This window comes from Hypanus sabinus, chromosome 8 (genome assembly GCF_030144855.1).
Source record: "Hypanus sabinus isolate sHypSab1 chromosome 8, sHypSab1.hap1, whole genome shotgun sequence".
Classification (NCBI taxonomy): domain Eukaryota; kingdom Metazoa; phylum Chordata; class Chondrichthyes; order Myliobatiformes; family Dasyatidae; genus Hypanus; species Hypanus sabinus.
The window spans coordinates 85,246,638-85,265,592 of record NC_082713.1 but is presented as its reverse complement, the minus strand read 5'-3'; the positions used below and the strand labels follow the sequence as shown (position 1 = coordinate 85,265,592).

The 18,955-nt window shown below is 42.1% G+C and overlaps 1 protein-coding gene across 5 annotated transcripts in view; it reads right to left on the bottom strand.

The window, feature by feature from the left end:
- LOC132398279 (ribosomal protein S6 kinase alpha-6) overlaps positions 1–18,955 on the bottom strand; it is a 174,906-nt gene that overhangs the window by 5,597 nt on the left and 150,354 nt on the right. For all 5 annotated transcript variants that reach the window (XM_059977463.1, XM_059977465.1, XM_059977467.1 and 2 more), the window contains one exon: positions 12,396–12,536. In XM_059977463.1, the coding sequence (XP_059833446.1) occupies positions 12,396–12,536 (141 nt within the window). The remainder of the gene's footprint in view (positions 1–12,395; positions 12,537–18,955) is intronic.

The window sequence follows — 18,955 nt, the reverse complement described above, 5'->3', positions numbered from 1 at the left end:
AAATTTCATGTTCAAAGGCCTCCCACTTAACAACTATGCACTTGCCAGATACTTTCTGATACCATCATAGTTGGCCTTTCTCCAATTTAGAATCTCAACCCAAGGACTTTTCCATAATTATCTTGAAAATAATGGAATTCTGGTCATTAGATCCAAGGTTTTCTCCTATACACACTTTCATTTTCTGCCCTGCCTCGTTACCAGAAAGGAGATCCAGTATAGGTTTCCCCCGCTATCCGAAGGTACAGCGTTCCTATGAAACTGTTTGAAAGCCAAAATGTTGTAAAGCAAAGAAGCAATTACCATTAATTTATATGAGAAAAATTTTTGAGTGTTCCCAGACCCAAAAAATAACCTACCAAATCATACCAAATAACACATAAAACCTAAAATAACATGAACATATAGTAAAAACAGGAATGACATGATAAATATACAGTCTATATAAAGTAGAAAGCTTGTATATGCGGTGTAGTTTCACTTATCAAAATTGGGAAGACAGTGAGCCAAAATCGATTTGGAGAGGAAAAAAAAAATCAGCACGTACACGCACGCACACACAACTGCCCACACAAGGCTTCACGGTCATGGTAGTCTTTCTCAGGGTAAACACACGTATAAAGCAGGCGTCTTTTTTTTCATAAAAGCGAAAATCCTCTTTGGTTCGAAAACAGGTACTAATATATGTCTTTCATAACAGTAAGTTGTCATAACGCAAACATTCGAAAAACGGGGGCCACCTGTATCACACTCTCTGTAGTTAGGACCTCTATATATTGAACACATTTGACAAACTCTATCTTATCCAACCTTCTTACTGTATGGGAGTCCCAGTCAATATGTTAAAAACACCAACTATCACAACTTCATGTTTCTTGCAACTGTCTGTGACCTATCTACAAATTTTGTTACTCGAGATCACGCTGACTATTGGGTGGTCAGAATCAGAATCCGAATCAGGTTTAATATTACTGACATATGAGGGTTGATTGATAAGTCCGTGGCCTAGGTAGAAGGAGGAGTTATACAGCTCTCGTTATATTCACATGCAGTTCAACTCTTTCAGTGATTAAGCAGAAAGTTTGAAGTTAATAACTCATCTCCTTCTACCTTAGGCCACAAACTTATCAATCACCCGTGATGTTATTAACTTCAAACTTTCTGCATAATCACTCAGAGTTGAACTGCATGTGCATGTAACGAGAGCTGTATAACTCAGCTCATTATCAATCACCCCATCGTATGTCATGAAATTTGGTGTTTTGCAGCAGCAGTATATGGTAATATGTATAAATAAAAACTATAAATTACAATAAGTTTATATAATAAATTTAATAAGTAGATCTAAAAGAGATGGAAAAATATACTGAGGTAGTTCTCATGGATTCATTGTCCATTCAGAAATATGATGGTGGAGGGGAGGAGGCTGTTCCTAAAACATTGAGTATATGTCTTCAGGCTCTTGTATCTCCTTCTTGCTGGTGGCAATGAGAAGAGGGAAGGTCCTAGGTGAGGTGGGGGGGGGGGGGGGGGGTCCTTATTGACAGATGCCATCTTTTGAAGGTGTCTTGGATGCAGAGGAGGCTACAGTCCATGATGGAGCTGGATGAGTTTTCACCATTTTCAGCTTTTTCCAATGCCATATGGTGAAGCAACCAGTTAGAATGCTCTCCATGGAACATCTGTAGAAATTTGGAAGTGTCTTTGATGGGATATCAATTCTCCTAAACTTCTAATATAGCAGCTGTCCTGCCTTCTCTGTAATTGCATAAATATGTTGAGCCCAGCATTGATCCTCAGAGATCTTGACATTCAACAACTTGAAACTGCTCACTCTTTCCACTTCTGATCCCGACATCCCCTTACTGAAGTCCATAATCAATTCCTTGGCCTTGCCGATGTTGAGTGAAGTTGTGCTGCCACTCAACCAGCTTATCTATCTTGCTCCTATACACCTCCTCGCCATCTGAAATTCTGCCAACAATAATTGTGTCGTCAGCAAATTTATCGATGGCATTTGAGCTGTGCCTAGGCAAACAGTCATGGGTGTAAAGAGAGTAAAGCAGTGGGCTAGAGCATGCATCCTTGAGGTGCACTAGTGTGGATTGTCAGTGAGGAGATGTAATTTCCAACCCGCACAGTCTGTGGTCACCCAGTGAGGAAGTGAAGGATCCGTTTGCAGAGGGAGGTACAGAGGACCAGGTTTTGGAGTTTTTTGATATGAATTTAGGTCATGATTGCATTGAATGCTGAGCTGTAGTCAATAAAGAGCAGCCTGAGATAACTAATACGGTCGTCTAGGTGATCCAAGGCCAAGCTGAGAGCCAGTGAGATCGTGTCCACTGTATCCTACTATGGTAAAAGGCAAATTGCAGTGGTTTCAGGTCCTTCCTTAGGCAGGAGTTGATTCTAGTCATAACCAACCTCTCAAAGCTGGAGGAGGAGCTTAGGAGGAGACAATGGCATCCAATGGCGACTCCTTTGCTTGCATCTTTGGAAACAGCTCTATCTCCATCTTTATTATCTCTTAAGACCCTGACTTGGAGTTACACGCTGACTTCGGTTCTTTGCAGGAATGGGACCCGCTCTCGGGGTCTCACAACTGGCCATTATTCAACATGCCAAGAGGGTGGCTAAGAGCTCAGCTTGCTTTCGGAGGGCTGAGATCTCATGGCTCTGGAGAAGGGCAGATTAAAGGTTGGTGTCTGGGCAGATTGGTGTGTTGTGGGAGTCGGAAAATCTATGGCTGTATGCCCAGAGACCTGAGATCCTTGGGTACAGAGCTCAGAAAAAACAAGTTACTTGTTATGTGTCCCCTCTCACTGTGAAAAAGACACACCTCTTTCTCCCATATTAGGGAGAGAGAGCCTGGGGTATGTCGAGTACCGTAGTCTTTGGAGTACTGCAAGTTTGTGTCTTTGCTGTTGCTTGTTGCATGCTTGAGTGCTAAGTGGTGGGTGCTGATGCTTTGTTTTGCTGGTGGGGGGAGGGGTGATAGTTGCTTGCTGCCACAGACGTGCGGGAGGGAGGGGAGCTTGGTGGGGGGGGCTTTGGGGTTCTTATATTTATCTGTCATTCATTCTTTGGGGGACTCCTCTGTTTCCACGGATGGTTGCGAAGAAAAAGCATTTCAGAATGTATATTGTATACATTTCTCTGCCATTAAATGTACCTTTGAAACCACTTCATCACAGCAAATGTGAGTGTCACTGGGTGGATAGTAGTTGAGGCAGCTCACCCCGGTCTTAAGACCATAGGGCACAGGAGCTGACTCCATTCGACCTCTGGAATCCGCTTCACCATTCCATCATGGCTGATTTATTATCTCTTCCAACCCCATTCTCCTGCCTTTGATGCCCTGATTAACCAAGAGGCTATCAACATCCACTTTAAAGATACCCAATGACTTGGCCTGCAGCTGTCTGTACACTACCTAGTGGCTAGATATTTTTCTGTTCTAAGTGGACATTACTCAATTCTGAGGCTGTGTCATCTGTTCCTACACTCCTCCACTATAGGAAACATCCTCTCCACATCCACTCTATCTAGGCCTTTCAATATTCAATAGGTTTCAATAAGCTCCCCCCTCATTCTTCTAAATTCCAATGAGTACAGACCAAGAGCCATAAAACACTCCTCCCTTTCATTCCTCAGATCATTCTTGTGAACCTCCTCTGGACTGTCTCCAATGCCAGCACATCTTCTCTTAGATAAAGGGCCCAAAACTGCTTAAAGTGCTGTCTGACCAATGCCTCATAAAATCCTTGCTCTTATATTCTAGTCCTCTAAATAATCTTCTATCTATGCTAATACCTTTCCTGTAATACCAGGGGCTCTTGTTAAGCAACCTCATGGGGAACCTTGTCAGAAGCCTTCTGAAAACCCAAGTGAACAACATCCACTGACTCTACTCTGTCCATCTTGTCTGTTATTTCAACAAGGAATTCCAACAGATTTGTCAGGCAAGATTTCCCCTCAAGGAAATCATGCTGACTTTGGCCTAATTTATCTTGTGCCTCTAAGTCTGCTGAAACCTCATTCCTAATAATAGACTTCAATATCTTCCCAACCACTGAAATCAGGTTAACTAGCCTATAATGTCATTTTTTTCTGACACCCCCCCACCCCCCCACCTTAAAGAGTGGAGTGATATTTGCTATTTTCCGGTCCTCAGGAATCATTCCAAAATCTAATGATTCTTGAAAGATCATTATTAATGACTCCACAATCTCTTCAGCTACCTCTTTCGGAACCCGAGGGTGTAATCCCATCTGGTCCAGGTGACTTACTTCCTTCAAACTTTTCGGCTTCCCAAGCACTTTCTCCTTAGTAATAACAATGGCACTCTCCTCTGCCCATTAACATTCTTGCATTTCTGGCATTTGACTAGCATCTTCCATCGTGACGACTGACAAAAAAAGACTTACTAAGATTGTTCTCCATTTCCTTATCCCCCATTTCACCTCTTCAGCATAATTTCCCAGGGTTCTGATATCCACTCTCGTCACTTTACTGCCATACAGCTGAAAAAACCTTCTGTATCCTCTTTTATATTATTAACTAACTTGCCTTCATTATTTCATTGTTTACTTCTTATGACTTTTGTAGTTGCCAACTGTTGATTTTTAAAAGCTTCCCAATCCTCTACCTTCTTACTAATTTTTGCTATATTATATGCCCTCTTCTTTGCTTTTATGTTGTCTTTCACTCCCCTATCAGCCAGGTTGGCCTCATTCTCCCTTTAGAATACTTCTTCATCTTTGCGATGTATTTTTCCTACGTCTTCCAAATTTCTCTCAGAAATACCAGTCATTTCTTTTCTGCCATCATGTCCCCTTCCAATCATCTTTTGCCAGCTCCTCTCTCATGCTCTGCAATACCTTTACTCCACTGTAATAATGATACATCCAATTTTAGTTTCTCTTTCTCGAACTGCAGGGTGAATTCCGTCATACTATGATCACTCCCTCCTGAGGGTTCTTTCACTTAAGCTCACTAATCAAGTCTGGGTCATTACATCACAACCAATCCAGAATAACCATTTCCCTACTCTAAAAAGCCATCTTGTAGGCAGTCTACAAATTTCTTCTCCTTGAATCCAGCACCGACCTGAATTTCCCAATTTACCAGCATATTGAAATCCCCCATGATTATTACAACATTGCCCTTTTGACATGCCTTTTCTACCTCCCATTGTGCACCATCCTCGTTATATGCGTCTTCAGACAATGCAGATTCACAGTTGTGCGAGGAGCACTGCTTTCCTGCCAATGTGTGCGCACACCTCACAGTCTCACTGTTGGGACGAGAAGCACTGCTTTCCCGCCAATACAAGTCAGGTGAGCGTGCCTCACAGTCTCACTCCTGCCAGTCTCGCGTTGGTTTTGGCAAGGTGTGGTTGTGCGACCTTGCGCTCTTAAACTTTCGTTGGTTTCACCTACAGTGCAGTGATTTTGTGCTTGAAATATTTAACTATGCCTCCTAAGTGTCCAATGACAAGTCCTGGGCCATCAGCCGAGCGGCAGAGAACTGCTTTAACACTTGAAAAAAAGTTGGAAATTATAAACAGTTATAAGCTCTGGGATACTACTGCCGAGAACCGAATCTTGCCTTTAAAGTTCTTTTGTTGCTTGACAATGCGCCAGCCCATCCTAAACATTTGGACAACATTCATCCTAACATAACAGTGCGTTTCCTGCCGCCTAACACAACATTGTTGATTCAACCGCTCGACCAAGGTGTGACCCACATTCAAGGCGTATTTTTTTTTAAACGGCTGACTATCTCTCAGATGCTGCAAGCAGCAGCTGATTTTGAAAATCCTGGGAGGTTACCAACGGTGACGGAATGGTGGAAGTCGGAACACTTGGCACAAATGGTGAAGGACATGGACCCAAATTTAGAATGGAGTCAGCATTTCAATCATTCCTTGCCATCAACCCTTCTTCCCTACAAGCAAATTTATGCTGAAAAACAAAATGCTGTCAAGCAAACAACCCTCACTACTTTCTTCATCCCGTGTCATCTCCTGCTGCCAGCAGTTTTTCTGTGAGTCTTCCTTCACCCCTTGCTGTGCTTAATGATCCCGACTCCAAAATAACCACTCATCTCCCAGAGCAAACACACCTGCCACTGTTGGTGAGTACTGTACACCCTACTATGTTAACTTTCTATGATTTATTACGTTGAATATTACCTTAAATTGATGAAATATAATACGAATGTTGCCTTGTGGTACTGCTTTTGTGTCGTATTGGTATGAAAATGTGAATAAATTACAGATAGAACATACTTAGGAAGCCCTCTGGAAGGCATCCCTATTTTCTCCATTTAAATAATTATTCACATTATGTGTCGACTACGAGGAATGTATCCCCCGCATATAATGAGGATAGGGTGTAACTAGTAGCCCACATCCTGGCAACTATTCGGAGGACTATATATTACTTCCATCAGGGTCTTTTTTACCATTGCAGTTTCTTTACACACACACACACAAAGATTCTATGATCTTCTGTCATCTCTTAGGATCTCATTTCAATTTTTTAACCAACAGAGCCATGTCAGCCCCTCTGACTACTCTGCCTGTCCTTTCAATACAAGGTGTATCTTTGGACGTTAAGCTCTCAACTTTATCTTTCTGGCACAACTCAAGGATGCCCACAAGTTCATATCTGCCAATCTCTAAATGCACTGTAAGATGCTTCATTATGTATACTGTGTGCATTCAGATATAATACCTTCAGTCTTGTATTCATCATCCTTTATGATTTTAGTCTGCTCTTACAAGTTAACGCATCCCACTGACTGCAATTTTACCTTATCATCTGTCTTTCCTCACAGTCTCCCTAAACACTGCATCTACCTGTATACCAATGGCCCCATCCTTATCCCTATCACTCTGGTTCCCATCCCCCAGCCAAATTAGTTTAAACTCTCCCCAGTAGTTCTCGGAAAGCTGCTCACAAGGATATTGGTTCCCCTCAGGTTCAGGAGTAACCTGCACTTTTGTCCAGGTCATCCCATCCCCAGAAGAAATCCCAATGATCCAACAATCTAAAACACTGTCCTCGCATCAATTCTTCAGCCACACATTCATCTGCCAGAGCTTCCTATTCTTACTCTCATTGGCATGTGGCGTAGTCAGCAATTCAGAGATTATTACCTTGGACGTCATTCGTTTCAGCTTTCTGCCTATCACCTTATATTTTCTGTTTAGGACCTCCTCCCTCTTCTTACCTATGTCGTTGGTATCAATATGTACCATGACTTCTGGCTGCTCACCCCCTCTCCCTTTAGAATGTCATGGACCAGATCTGAGACATCTTGACCCTGGTACCCAAGAGACAACATACCATCTGGGTGTTTCTTTTCCACAGAATCTGCTTTCTGCTCCATTAATTATGGAATTCCCTGTCATTATTGTGGTCCTCTTCTTCCCTACTTCCCTGCTGAGCCACAGTCAGAGACCCGATTGCTGTGGCTTCCCCTGGTAGGTCATCCCTGCCCTGAAAGGAGTCAAAGCGCTACTTACTATTAAGGAGAGTGGGCACAGGGTACTCTGCACTGGTTGTCTATTTCTTTTTCCTTTGCTGACAGTCACCCAGGTATTTGACCCCTGCAACTTAAAGGTGACTACCTCCCTGTAGCTCCTATCTATCACCTCTTCATTTTCCTGCATGAGCCCAAAGTCATCCAATTGCCACTCCTGTTCCTCAACACAGTTTCAAAGGAGCTGCAGCTTGGCGCACCTTCTGCTGATGATCAAGGAGACTGGAAGCCTCTCAGTGTTCGCACACCTCACACAAAGGACATACCAGTACCTTTGGACCCATTCTCAGCACACTAACTATGCACAAATAATTTAAAAAATGCTTACTAGAAATTTACTTAAAATCTATGCCTGTGCTTGCCAAGCCTATTGAACCAAAGCTCAACCACTCTTACACTAGCCCACTCACATAACAGCCGCTCTGCTTCCATCTCCCTTCTTTTTGTTGGCCCCGCACTGACTGCAACCTGTTGAAAAAGCCAAAAGCATACAATCTCCTGGTTAAACTTCTCGCGCTGATTGCAACCTGCCAAAAAGTGAGTATTGGTTGGATTGTGGCCTTTTTGAATCAGATGCAACTACATCAGTGAAAGATTGAAGGTATCTTTGAACACTCTTGCCAGTCGGTTAACACATGTTTTTTGTTACAGCCCTATCAGGTTCACCTTGCAAGACCTGACGCCTTGTCAGGAGTCACCCCTTTGAAAGATGTTTTGACGTTGGCATCCGAAACTGAGATCACAGGGTCACTAGATGCTGCAGGGATTTGCATAAATGTACTTTTATTCTCCCTATCAAAGCATATATAAAAGAAATTGAACTCCTCCAGGAGTGAACCACCACTTCATTCATGATGTTAGGTTTCACTTTGTAGGAAGTAATGGCCTGCAAACGAAGCCAGAGCTAACCTGCACCCGATTACGTCTCTAAACTCAAACTGGAATTGTTTTCTTGCTCTTAAGATAGCCTTCCATAGGTTGTAACTGGACTTCTTACATAGATCTGGATCACAGGTCTTGAATGCTACAGATCTAGCCAGCCCTCAGCAGACTATGAATTCCCTGGTTCATCCACGGCTTTTTACTTGGGTATGTCCATTTGGTTCTCATCCACACAGGTTTTGATGAAGTCAGTGACAACAGCCGCATATTCATTCAAACTCAAAGATGAACCCCTGGATATTGTCCAGTCATATGTGCTCCTCTGCCTCCTTTGACCATACATTCTTGATCCCCACTACCGGTGCTGCGGACTTTAGTTTCTGCCTGGGAGTGATCAAACTTTCCAAATTGTAGGCGTGGGATGGCAAGGTAGATGTTCTCGATAGTGGTATAACAGTGGTCAAGAGTGTTGGTTCCTCTGGTTCCACTGTTAGTGGTAAATGTTCAGAGACTTCTTCAAGTTCCCACAATGATAGTGCAGGCATCAGGGTGCACTGTTTCGTGTCTGCTGATTACATTGCTCAACTCCTCCAGAGCTTGCCTGACATTGGCCTGAGGTGGAATGTATACCATTACCAGGAGATGGCAAAAAAATCCCTTCGCAGATAAAATGAGATGACATTTGACTGCTAGATATTTCAGGTTAGCTGAGCAGGACTGAGACAGAGCCACCACAATAAATTAATCCTAAAGATTACTCCACCTCCTCTACCTTTAAGAGACTGAGCTGTCCCATCTTTGCCGAGTATAATGAAGCCATTGAGCCGCGTCCAAATGGTGGATGTTTCTGTGAAGCAAAGAACACAGCAGTCTCTGATGTCCCTCTGGCACAGCAATCTTCCTCTGAAGTCTACAATATAATCCTAGTAATGTGCTCATCCCTTTCTTATTCCTCAATTCCACCCCTTAGCTTCAGTAGATGAGTTCTCCAGTCTGTCTGAGCACTACTGTGACACTTTCCCTGACTAGTAATGCCCCTGACCACCACTTCAATCACACCTGCTCTATCACATCTAAAGCAACATAAATGCTGGAACATTGAGCTGCCAGTCCTGCTTCTCCTACAAACAAATCTCACTAAATGCTACACTGTCGTATTTCCACATGCTGATTGATGCTCTAAGCTCATCAGCCTTACCTAGAATACTCCTTAGAAACATAGAAAATACAGAACAATACAGACCCCTTGGCCCATAATGCTGTGCCAAACATGTCCCTACCTTAGAACTACCTAGGCTTTACCCACAGCCCTCTATTTTTTTTAAGCTCCACATAGTCATCCAGAAGTCTCGTAAAATACCCTATCATATCCGCCTCCACCACTGCCACCGGCAACCCATTCCACGCATTCACCACTCTTTGCGTAAAAAAGCTACCCCGACATCTCCTCTGTACCTACTTCCAAGTACCTTAAAACTCTGCTCTCATGTGTTAGCCATTTCAGTCCTGGGGAAAAGCCTCTGACTATCCACATGATCAATGCCTTTCATCAACTTATACACTTCTATCAGGTCACCTCTCATCCTCCGTCGCTCCAAGGAGAAAAGGCCGAGTTCACTCAACCTATTCTCATAAGGCATGCTCCCCAATCCAGGCAAAATCCTTGTAGATCTCCTCTGCACCCGTTCTATGGTTTCCACATCCGAAAAGAATTGAGCACAGTACTCCAAGTGGGGTCTGACCAGGGTCCTATATAGCTGCAACATTACCTCTCGGCTCCTAAACTCAATCCCATGGTTCATGAAGGCCAATGCACTGTTTGTTTTCAGAACCACAGAGTCAACCTGCGCAGCAGTCTTGAGTGTCCTATGGACTCGGACCACAAGATCCCTCTGATCCTCCACACTGCCAAGAGTCTTACCATTAATACTATATTCTGTCATCAAATTTGACCTACCAAAATGAACCAGCTCACACTTATCTGGCTTGAACTGTAGGTTAACCCCACATCCCCACAGCACTAAAAAACCTCCTGCAAGCACAATATTCTCCCTCCAGTTCAGGCACAGACTGTACAGGTCCACCTTTTCTGGAAGAGAGCCTTATGTTCCCAAAATCTGAAGCCCCCCCCCCCCCGCACCATCTCCTTAGCTGTGTGTTAAACTGTATTAACTACCTACTTCTGGCTTCAGTAGCACATGGCACAGGTAGAAACCGGTGACTACATCCCTGAAATGCTGTCCTTTAATATAGCACTTAACTCCCTGAACTCACTTTGTAAAATTCATTGCCTTTTCTACCATTGTCATTGGTATTAATGTGGACCATGACCTCCAGTTGCTCACCCTTGCTACAGACTCAATCCAAGATATCCCTGATCTTGGCACCTGGGAAGCAACTTACTATTTGGGAATCTTGTTCTTATCCACAGAACCTACTGCCTGTTTAACTAACCAATGATTCCCCATCAGTACAGCTCGTCTCTTCCCCACCTTCCATACTGAGCAAGACTTCATGCTGACTGCTGTGACTTTCCTCTGCTAGGTCAGGCACACCCCTCCCCGCCCCCAACAGTACGAAAAGCTGCACACTTGTTATTGAGGAAAACGGCCATGTGGGTGCTCTGCCCTGGTTACCTATTCACCTTTTCCCCTCCTGGCAATCACTCCTGCCCCTAAGGTGTAACTACCTCCCTGTATCACCTATCAATCAACCCCTAGCTTCCCATATGATCCATAGTTCATCCAAATCTATCGCCAGTTCCTTAACATGCTCTGTAAGAAGCTGCAGCTGACTGCACTTCCTGCAGCTGGGGTTTTCAGGGACACTGGAGGCCTCCCAACCTTCCCACATCCCACGACAGGAACATTGCACTACGTTGTCCAGCATTGTCTGTGGGGTCACAAAGGAGGAAAGAAACAAAGTTATACTGTGAATTTGAGGCTTTGGCTCAAAGAGCCTCCACCCCTTCAAGCCGAAGCCTCAAATTCACAGTCTAACTTTGTTAGGTGCCCAGGTGCCAAGATCAGGGATATCTTGGTCGTCCCACTCCAACAATGGTCATTAAGTGAATGGTTACTTCACTCAAACCTAACTTCTTTTTATTGGCCCTTACCAAGTGCCTAACTACCCCACAATCTCCGGCGTGCATATTGTCATGACTGGTCCCACTGGCTTTTTAAAAACTCACTTCCATATCGCACAATCAAACAGCTCCTCACGATTTCTTTCATGCAAAATGTCCCAAATGGTCCTTATCCTTTAACTTTTATCTGCTAGTCAGTAGATGGCAACTCTGTTGTGGTGCAACACCATGAAAGCCAGCTCCCTCCATCAATACATTGAAATTTCACCAGTTCTACCTGAAACAGTCCACTGTAATAAGGCAACTTGAATAAAGCTTAGAATGAACATTTACTATAGGTTTCAAATAGCTTTATAAACATTTCCTTTAAACACAAGATTGGACAGAAAGATTTTGGGCACATGTAACTTGAAATACTCAGTGGTCACTTTATTAGGTACAGCTGCTTGTAATTAATTGAAAAAAAAGTCACCCTTTCAATCATGGACAGTTATCCCATTCAAATGAGTGGTCTAATGTTACTAAACTAGCTGTCGAAGTTGCAAAAATGAACAGCTGTTTGAGAAGTCTAAACCATCTGCTCAGTATGATTATACTTCATCGTTGGTCAGGGGTGCAGCAGGTGAGCTGACACCTAACTTCCAGCTTTTCACATTTCAAAAGGAAAACATTACTAACCAGAGTAAGCATATTTCAGCTGTGTTAGAAGCGAGATTTTCTATGAAGAGAAAATTGCTAGTTGAGGATTTCAGATTTTGGAATGGACTTCAGTTTTAGAAGATGGGCATGTTCAATTTTAAATTTTCATACAAAGTGCAAGCTACCATGGCGAGTTTCATTACATCTGGCTGTGTTCCCATTCTTTGAAAATACTTACTTTTACTAGATGAGGAGCATCCTGACGATTTAATTGGAAATGTGGTAGTTGATCCCGGCAAGCAATCCAAGGATGCTTGAGCACCTGCTCAGCAGTGAATCTTTGATGAGGATCAACATGAAGCATATTGGACAGTACATCCTGGATATGCAAAATGAATATACACATTTAGATAAAGAATTAATTAACACAAAAAGAAAATATTTGGACATGGTTATAAAACAGAATAGTTGCTCATGATGTATACAAATTAAAATAAAATTATGAACTAATTTATTAAGTCAGAAATGAAGTGGGATAAACTTACTTTTACTCTGGGAATATTTATTTAAGTTAGATCTAAGCTGAAAATCTGTGATCTGAATACACTACAAGGGTGTACAGAATGAGGTGAAGGAATTTAATGTATTTGAAATAAAAGTAATTGCTTATTATTAAGATAAGTTATTGAACTCTTCCTCATATTCAGTCTATCCAAACTAATAATCCTTCTATATATGGGAGCCTGACTCCAAGTTGAATAATGGAAGAAACTGCATAGGCAGCCATCACTGGCATTATTTATTAATTGGAAGTCCTGAAGAAGGGTCCTGGCCCAAAATGTTGACTGTTTATTCATTTCCATAGACGTTGCCTGCCCTGATGAGTTCCTCCAAGTTTGTGTGTGTTTCTTAATCTGATCCACTTTAGTAATCCCTATTATCATTCATGACGACCTACCCTTTCAAATATTCATCTGATTCCCTTCTAAAAGTTATCCTTTATTCGTTTCTACAACCCTTTGAGTTTGTGCATTCAGATTACAATGGTAGGAGTGTTTTTTGTGTAATCCCTGGTTTCTTCACTAAACAATCTATGTAGGGATTGCTACCAGCAGAGAGCTGTACGTGTTTCTGGTGAATTATTATTATGAGAGTATATTTGCATTTTGCAGATCCATCCAGGTAAACTTATTGTTGAAGCATTGTACCAATTTTAATTGACAAGGCCTTGGACAACACAAAAATATAAGGGATGCTTCAGGTAGAACAAGAAATGACCGTTGGTCAAGGCATGCCTACAGTTTACCTGGCTGCAAATGACCATGAATGCCCCTGAATTTTTTACAAGAGTAAAAAAGTAAATATAATTAAAACCTTTGCCACACAGCCACTGCTTCTATTGAAAATGAAAGGACTTACTAACACAGTTATGGAGTCAGAGAGGGATGTAGCACAGGTCCTTCAATTTTTATTCCCCACATTCTCCTCAGTTTCTGTTGAATTCTACTATTCACATTATCTAGGGACAATTTGCAGACACCAATTAACCTACCATGTGTGTATGATGTGGGAGGATTTCAAATTTCACATGAATTATTTTACTTAAAACAAATGTAAGAATAATTTGACAGTCTTGAAATATTGCAGTTTATTATTCAATTGGCAAGAGCCAATAAAAAGCAGTTAGGTTAAATAGAGCAGCTATTGTTGGAGTGAACAGAGCTAGAGTTGAGGTTTTGGCAAGGAGATGCAAAAGCTATCGTAAGTTTCTGGAAGGTTTATTTCTTTTTTTGTGTATTAGTGCCTGGCTAGACTAGTGAGAATGGATCCAAGGTACGTAGTGTGTTCTTCTTGCCAGATGTGGGAGATCTGAGAAGGTCTCAGTGCAAAGTATATCCAGCTGCAGCCCCTTTCAGACTGATTTAGACACCGGGAGCTGCATCTGACTGACATTTAGCTCGTATAGGAAAATGAGGTGGTGAGAGGCGCAAAAGAGAGGGAGTTACCCCTAAGTTACATGAGACAGCTAGCTGGGTGACAATCAGAGGAGAGGGAAGGAGAATAGACAGACACTACAGAAGACCCCTGTAGCCATTCCCCTGAAGAATAAGTATTCCACTTTGAATATTGTTAGGGGTGGGGGTGGGGGAAGAGAGAAGGGACGACCTGCCAAAGGAAATGCACAGTGACCAGGTCTTGGGACCTGAGTCTGGCTCTGTGGCTCTGAAGGGAATGGAACGAAGAGGATTGCAGCAGTGATCGGGGATTCAATAGTTAAGGGAGCAGAGGGGAGGCTCTGTAGACATGAATGACCCTCCTGGATGATATGTTACCTCCCGGGTGCCAGGATCAAGGAAGTCTGATTGGGTCCACAGAATTCTATAGGGGGAAGGAGCAGTCAAGAATTCATGGCACATATCAGTACCAATGACATAGATAGGAAAAAGGAGGAGTGTCAGAGGAGAGAATACAGGGCACTATTGTAGGTTGGAAGCTGAAAAGCAGGTCCTCAAGGAGAGTAGTCTTTGTGCCAGTGCCAGCAAGAGTAAGAATAGGCTGATTTGGCAAATGAATGTGCAGATGAGAGATTGGTGCAGGGGGGCAGGGTTCTGAGTTTGTGGATTATTTGCATCTCTTCTAAGGAAGCCATGATCTGTACAAAAAGGACAGGTTGCACCTGAACAAAAAGGGGATTAATATCCTTGCGGGCAGTTTTGCTAAAGCTGTTGGGGAGGGTTTATACTAGGTGACAAAGTAGAATGGACTTCAGAGAGCATGAGAAGGTCTTAGCCAATAGGATTAAGGAAAACCCCCAAATTTTCTACATATACATGAAGAACAGGAGGATGACTGGAATGAGGGTAGGACCAATCAGGCATAGAAGATGAAAAGTGTATCTGAAGTCAGAGGAAGTAGCGGAGATCCTTAATGAATACTTTACTTCAGTATTCCGATGACAGTTACCTTAACTTTAATGACGGCAGTGTATAACAGCGTGATATGTTAGAAAAAGTCAATGTTAAGGAAGAGGATATACAGGATCTTTTGAAAAACATTAGAACAGTTAAGTCTCTGGAGTCTGATGGGATATATCCCAGATTGCTATGGGAAGCAAAGGAAGAGGTTCCTGTGCCTCTGGCGATGATATTTGTGCCAACACGGCCACAGGAGTAGTATCATATGATAGAAGGGTGGCAAATGCTATTCCTTTGTTCAAGAAAAGGAGTAGGGATAACCCTGGAATTATAGACTAGTAAGCCTAGATTCACTGGTGGGCAAATTATTGGAGAAGATACTTAAGACAGGAGTTACGAGCATTCGGAGAAACAAAGTTTAATTAGACATAGGTCCACGTAGCTTTGTGAGAATTAGGTCATGTCTCATGAGCTTGACTGAATTCTTTAAGGTTGTGACAAAGCACATTGATGAAAGTAGAGCAGTGGATGTGGTGCATATGGATTTTGGTAAGGTGTTTGATAAGCTTCCTCATGGTAGGCTTATTCAGAAAGTCTGGAAGCATGGGATCCACGAAAACATGATTCTGTAGATTCAGAATTAACTTGTCCACTGAAGGCAGAGGGTGGCAGTAGATGGAGTGCATTCTGCCTGGAGGTCCGTGACCAGTGGTGTTCTGCAGGGATCTGTTCTGGGGCTCTTGCTTTTTGTGATTTTTATAAATGACTTAGATGAGGAAGTGGAGTGCTGGATTAGTAAGTTTGCAAATGAAGGCTGGTTGTGTTGTGGATAGTGTAAAAGGTTATCAAGGGGTTACGACAGGATAGTGATAGGATGCAGAACTGGGCTGAGAAAATTAAAATGGGAAGTAATTCACTTAGAAAATTGAATTTGAAAGCAGAATACAGGATTATTTGCAGTATGGAGGAACAGAGGGATCTTGGGATCTATGCTCATAGATCTCTTGAAGTTGCCACAAAAGTTTATAAGAGTTGTAAAGAAGACTTATTGTGTATTGGCCTCCGTTAGTCAAGGGATTGAGTTCAAGAGCTGCGAGGTAATATTGCAGCTCTATAAAGCCCTAACACACCTGGAATATTGTGTTCAGATCTTGTCACCTCATAACAGGAAGGATATGGAAGCTTTTGGGAGGCTCCTATTTATCAGAATGCTGCCTGGATTGGAGCGCATGTCTTATGGTGATAGTTTGAGCAAACTATGATTTTTCTCTTTGAAGCAAAGGAAGATGAGAAGTGACTTGAAAGATGTATACAAGATGATGAGGCATTGTCTGAGTGGACAGGCAGAGACTTCATCCCAGGGTGAATATGGCTAATACAAGGGGACATAATTTTAAGGTGACTGGAGGAAAGTAAGGGGACCAATATCCTTGTGGGCAGGTTTCCTAGAGCTGTTAGGGAGGGTTTACTTTAAATTAATTTGGCCAGGGGTTTGGGAACCGGTGTAGTAAGGCTAAGGATGGGACAGTATGTAGTAGGACTACAAGGAAAGGCAAGCAGATGATAGGGCAAATATGGGATAAGTTGAAGTGGATTATGGGGGCAAAATCATAAAGGGTAATAAATACAGCATTAAAAGTGTTATAATTGAATGCATTAAGTATTCAGAATAAGGTCCTGTGGATGATTTCATAGCACAGTTAAGAGCCTGGCAGGTGTTACATTGTGGACACCATTGAATCATGGCTGAAAGAAGATCAGATTTGGGAATTTAACATCCAAGGATATACCTTGTATTGAAAGGACAGGCAGGTAGGCAGAAGGGGTTGGGGTGGCTTTGTTCTTTTAAAAAAAAGAAATCAAATCCTTAGAAAGAGGTGACATAGGATCAAACGAAGTAGAATCCTTGTGGGTAGAGTTAAGAAACTGCAAGGGTAACGACACTGAAGGGAGTTACACACAGGCCTCTGAACAGTAGTCAGAATGTTGGATATAAATTTCAACAGGAAACAGAAAAGGCATGAAATAAGGGCAATGCTTTAATAGTTGTGAAAGATTTTAATATGCAGGAACTCAGGAAAATCAGGATGGTGCTGGATCCCAAGAGAGGGAGTTAGTAGAATACCTGTGAAATGGCTTTTTAGAGCAGATCATGGTCGAGCCCAGTAGGAGAAAGGCAATTCTGGTTTGGGTGCTGCGTAATGAACCGGATTTGATTAGGAAGCTTAAGGTAAAGGAACTTTTAGGAGACAGTGATCAAAGTATGATAGAAATCACTCTGCAGTTTGAATGGGAGAAGATAGAGTTAGATGTATCAGTATTGAGTAAGGGCATTACAGAGGCACGAGAGAAGAGCTGGCCGAAGTTCACTGGAATGAGACACTAGCAGGGATGACAGCAAGCAGAATGGCAACGGCTGGATTTTCTGGCGAACAATTCAGCAGATGCTGGCTAGAAACATCCCAAAGATGAAGTATTATTCTGCAGAGATGAAGAGGCAACTGTGGCTGACAAGGGAAGTCAAAGACATCATAAAGGCAAAAGAGAGTGTATATAATATAGATAGAATTAGTGGGATGATAAGAGGATTGGGAAGCTTTTAAAAACCAATAGACGGCAACTAAAAAACTACAAGGAGAGAAAAGATGAAATATGAAGGTAAACTAGTTAATAATATCAAAGAGGATACCACAAGTATTTTCAAATATATCAGGAGCAAATGAGAGGCAAGAGTGCATATTGGATTGCTGAAAAATGACACCAGAGAGGTGGTTATGGGGGACAAAGAAGTGGCAGACAAACCTAATAAGTATTTTGTGTCAGCCTTCACTGTGGAATACACTAGCAGAATGCCAGAAATGCAAGTGTCGGGGGCAGAATCGAGTGTTGTTGTTAAAGAGAAGCCACTTGGGAAATTGAAAGTCCTGAAGGTAGATAAGTCACCTGGACCAGTTGGACTACATCATAAGGTTCTGAAAAATGTAGCTGAAGTGATTGTGGAGGCATTGGTAATGATCTTTCAAGAATCATTAGATTTTGCATTGGGCCCAGAGGACAAGAAATTTGCAAAAGTCTGTCCACTCTGTAAGGGTGAGAGGCAGAAGAAAATAAAAATTAGCCTGTCTTCAGTGATTGGAAAGATGTTGGAATCCATTATTAAGAATAATATTTCAGAATACTTGGAGGCACATGATAAAGTAGGAACAGTCAGCATGGTTTCCTTAAAAGGAAATCTTAACTGACAAATCTGTTGGAATTCTTTGAGGAAATTACAGACAGGATGGACAAAGGAGAATCTGTGGATATTGTTTACTTGGATTTTCAGGAGGCCTTTGACAAGGTGTCACACAGGAGGCTGGTTAACAAGAGCCCATGGTATTATAGGAAAGATACTGGCATGGATAGAAGATTGGCTGACTGGCAGGAGGCAAAGAGTCAGAATAAAAAGGGCCTATTCTGGTTGGCTGCCAGTGACTAGTGGTGTTCCAGAGGGGTCACAATTAGGACTGCATCTTTTCATGTTACATAAGACATTTTGATGATGGAATTGATGGCTTTGTTGCCAGGTTTGAAGACAATACGAAGATAAGAGGAGGGTGGTGGAGCTGGATATTTAATTTAAATAGTCACTTTCTTTCCAGTTTAACAATGAATTACCTGCTTATGTTTCAAGTAGCCTTTATATAAATAACAGTATAATATGCCTCTAATGGCTATACAAAGTATAATTCTAAAAGCACCTCAGTACTTCATTAAGTGAATAAGTATTTCCTCATTGGTTATGTAATACCCTGGTTTAAGACCATGCTTTATTTTACTAATGAAGTTATGCTGTTGACTATTTTATTTTCTGCAGATTTTCTCAAAATGCAATGTGTTCCTT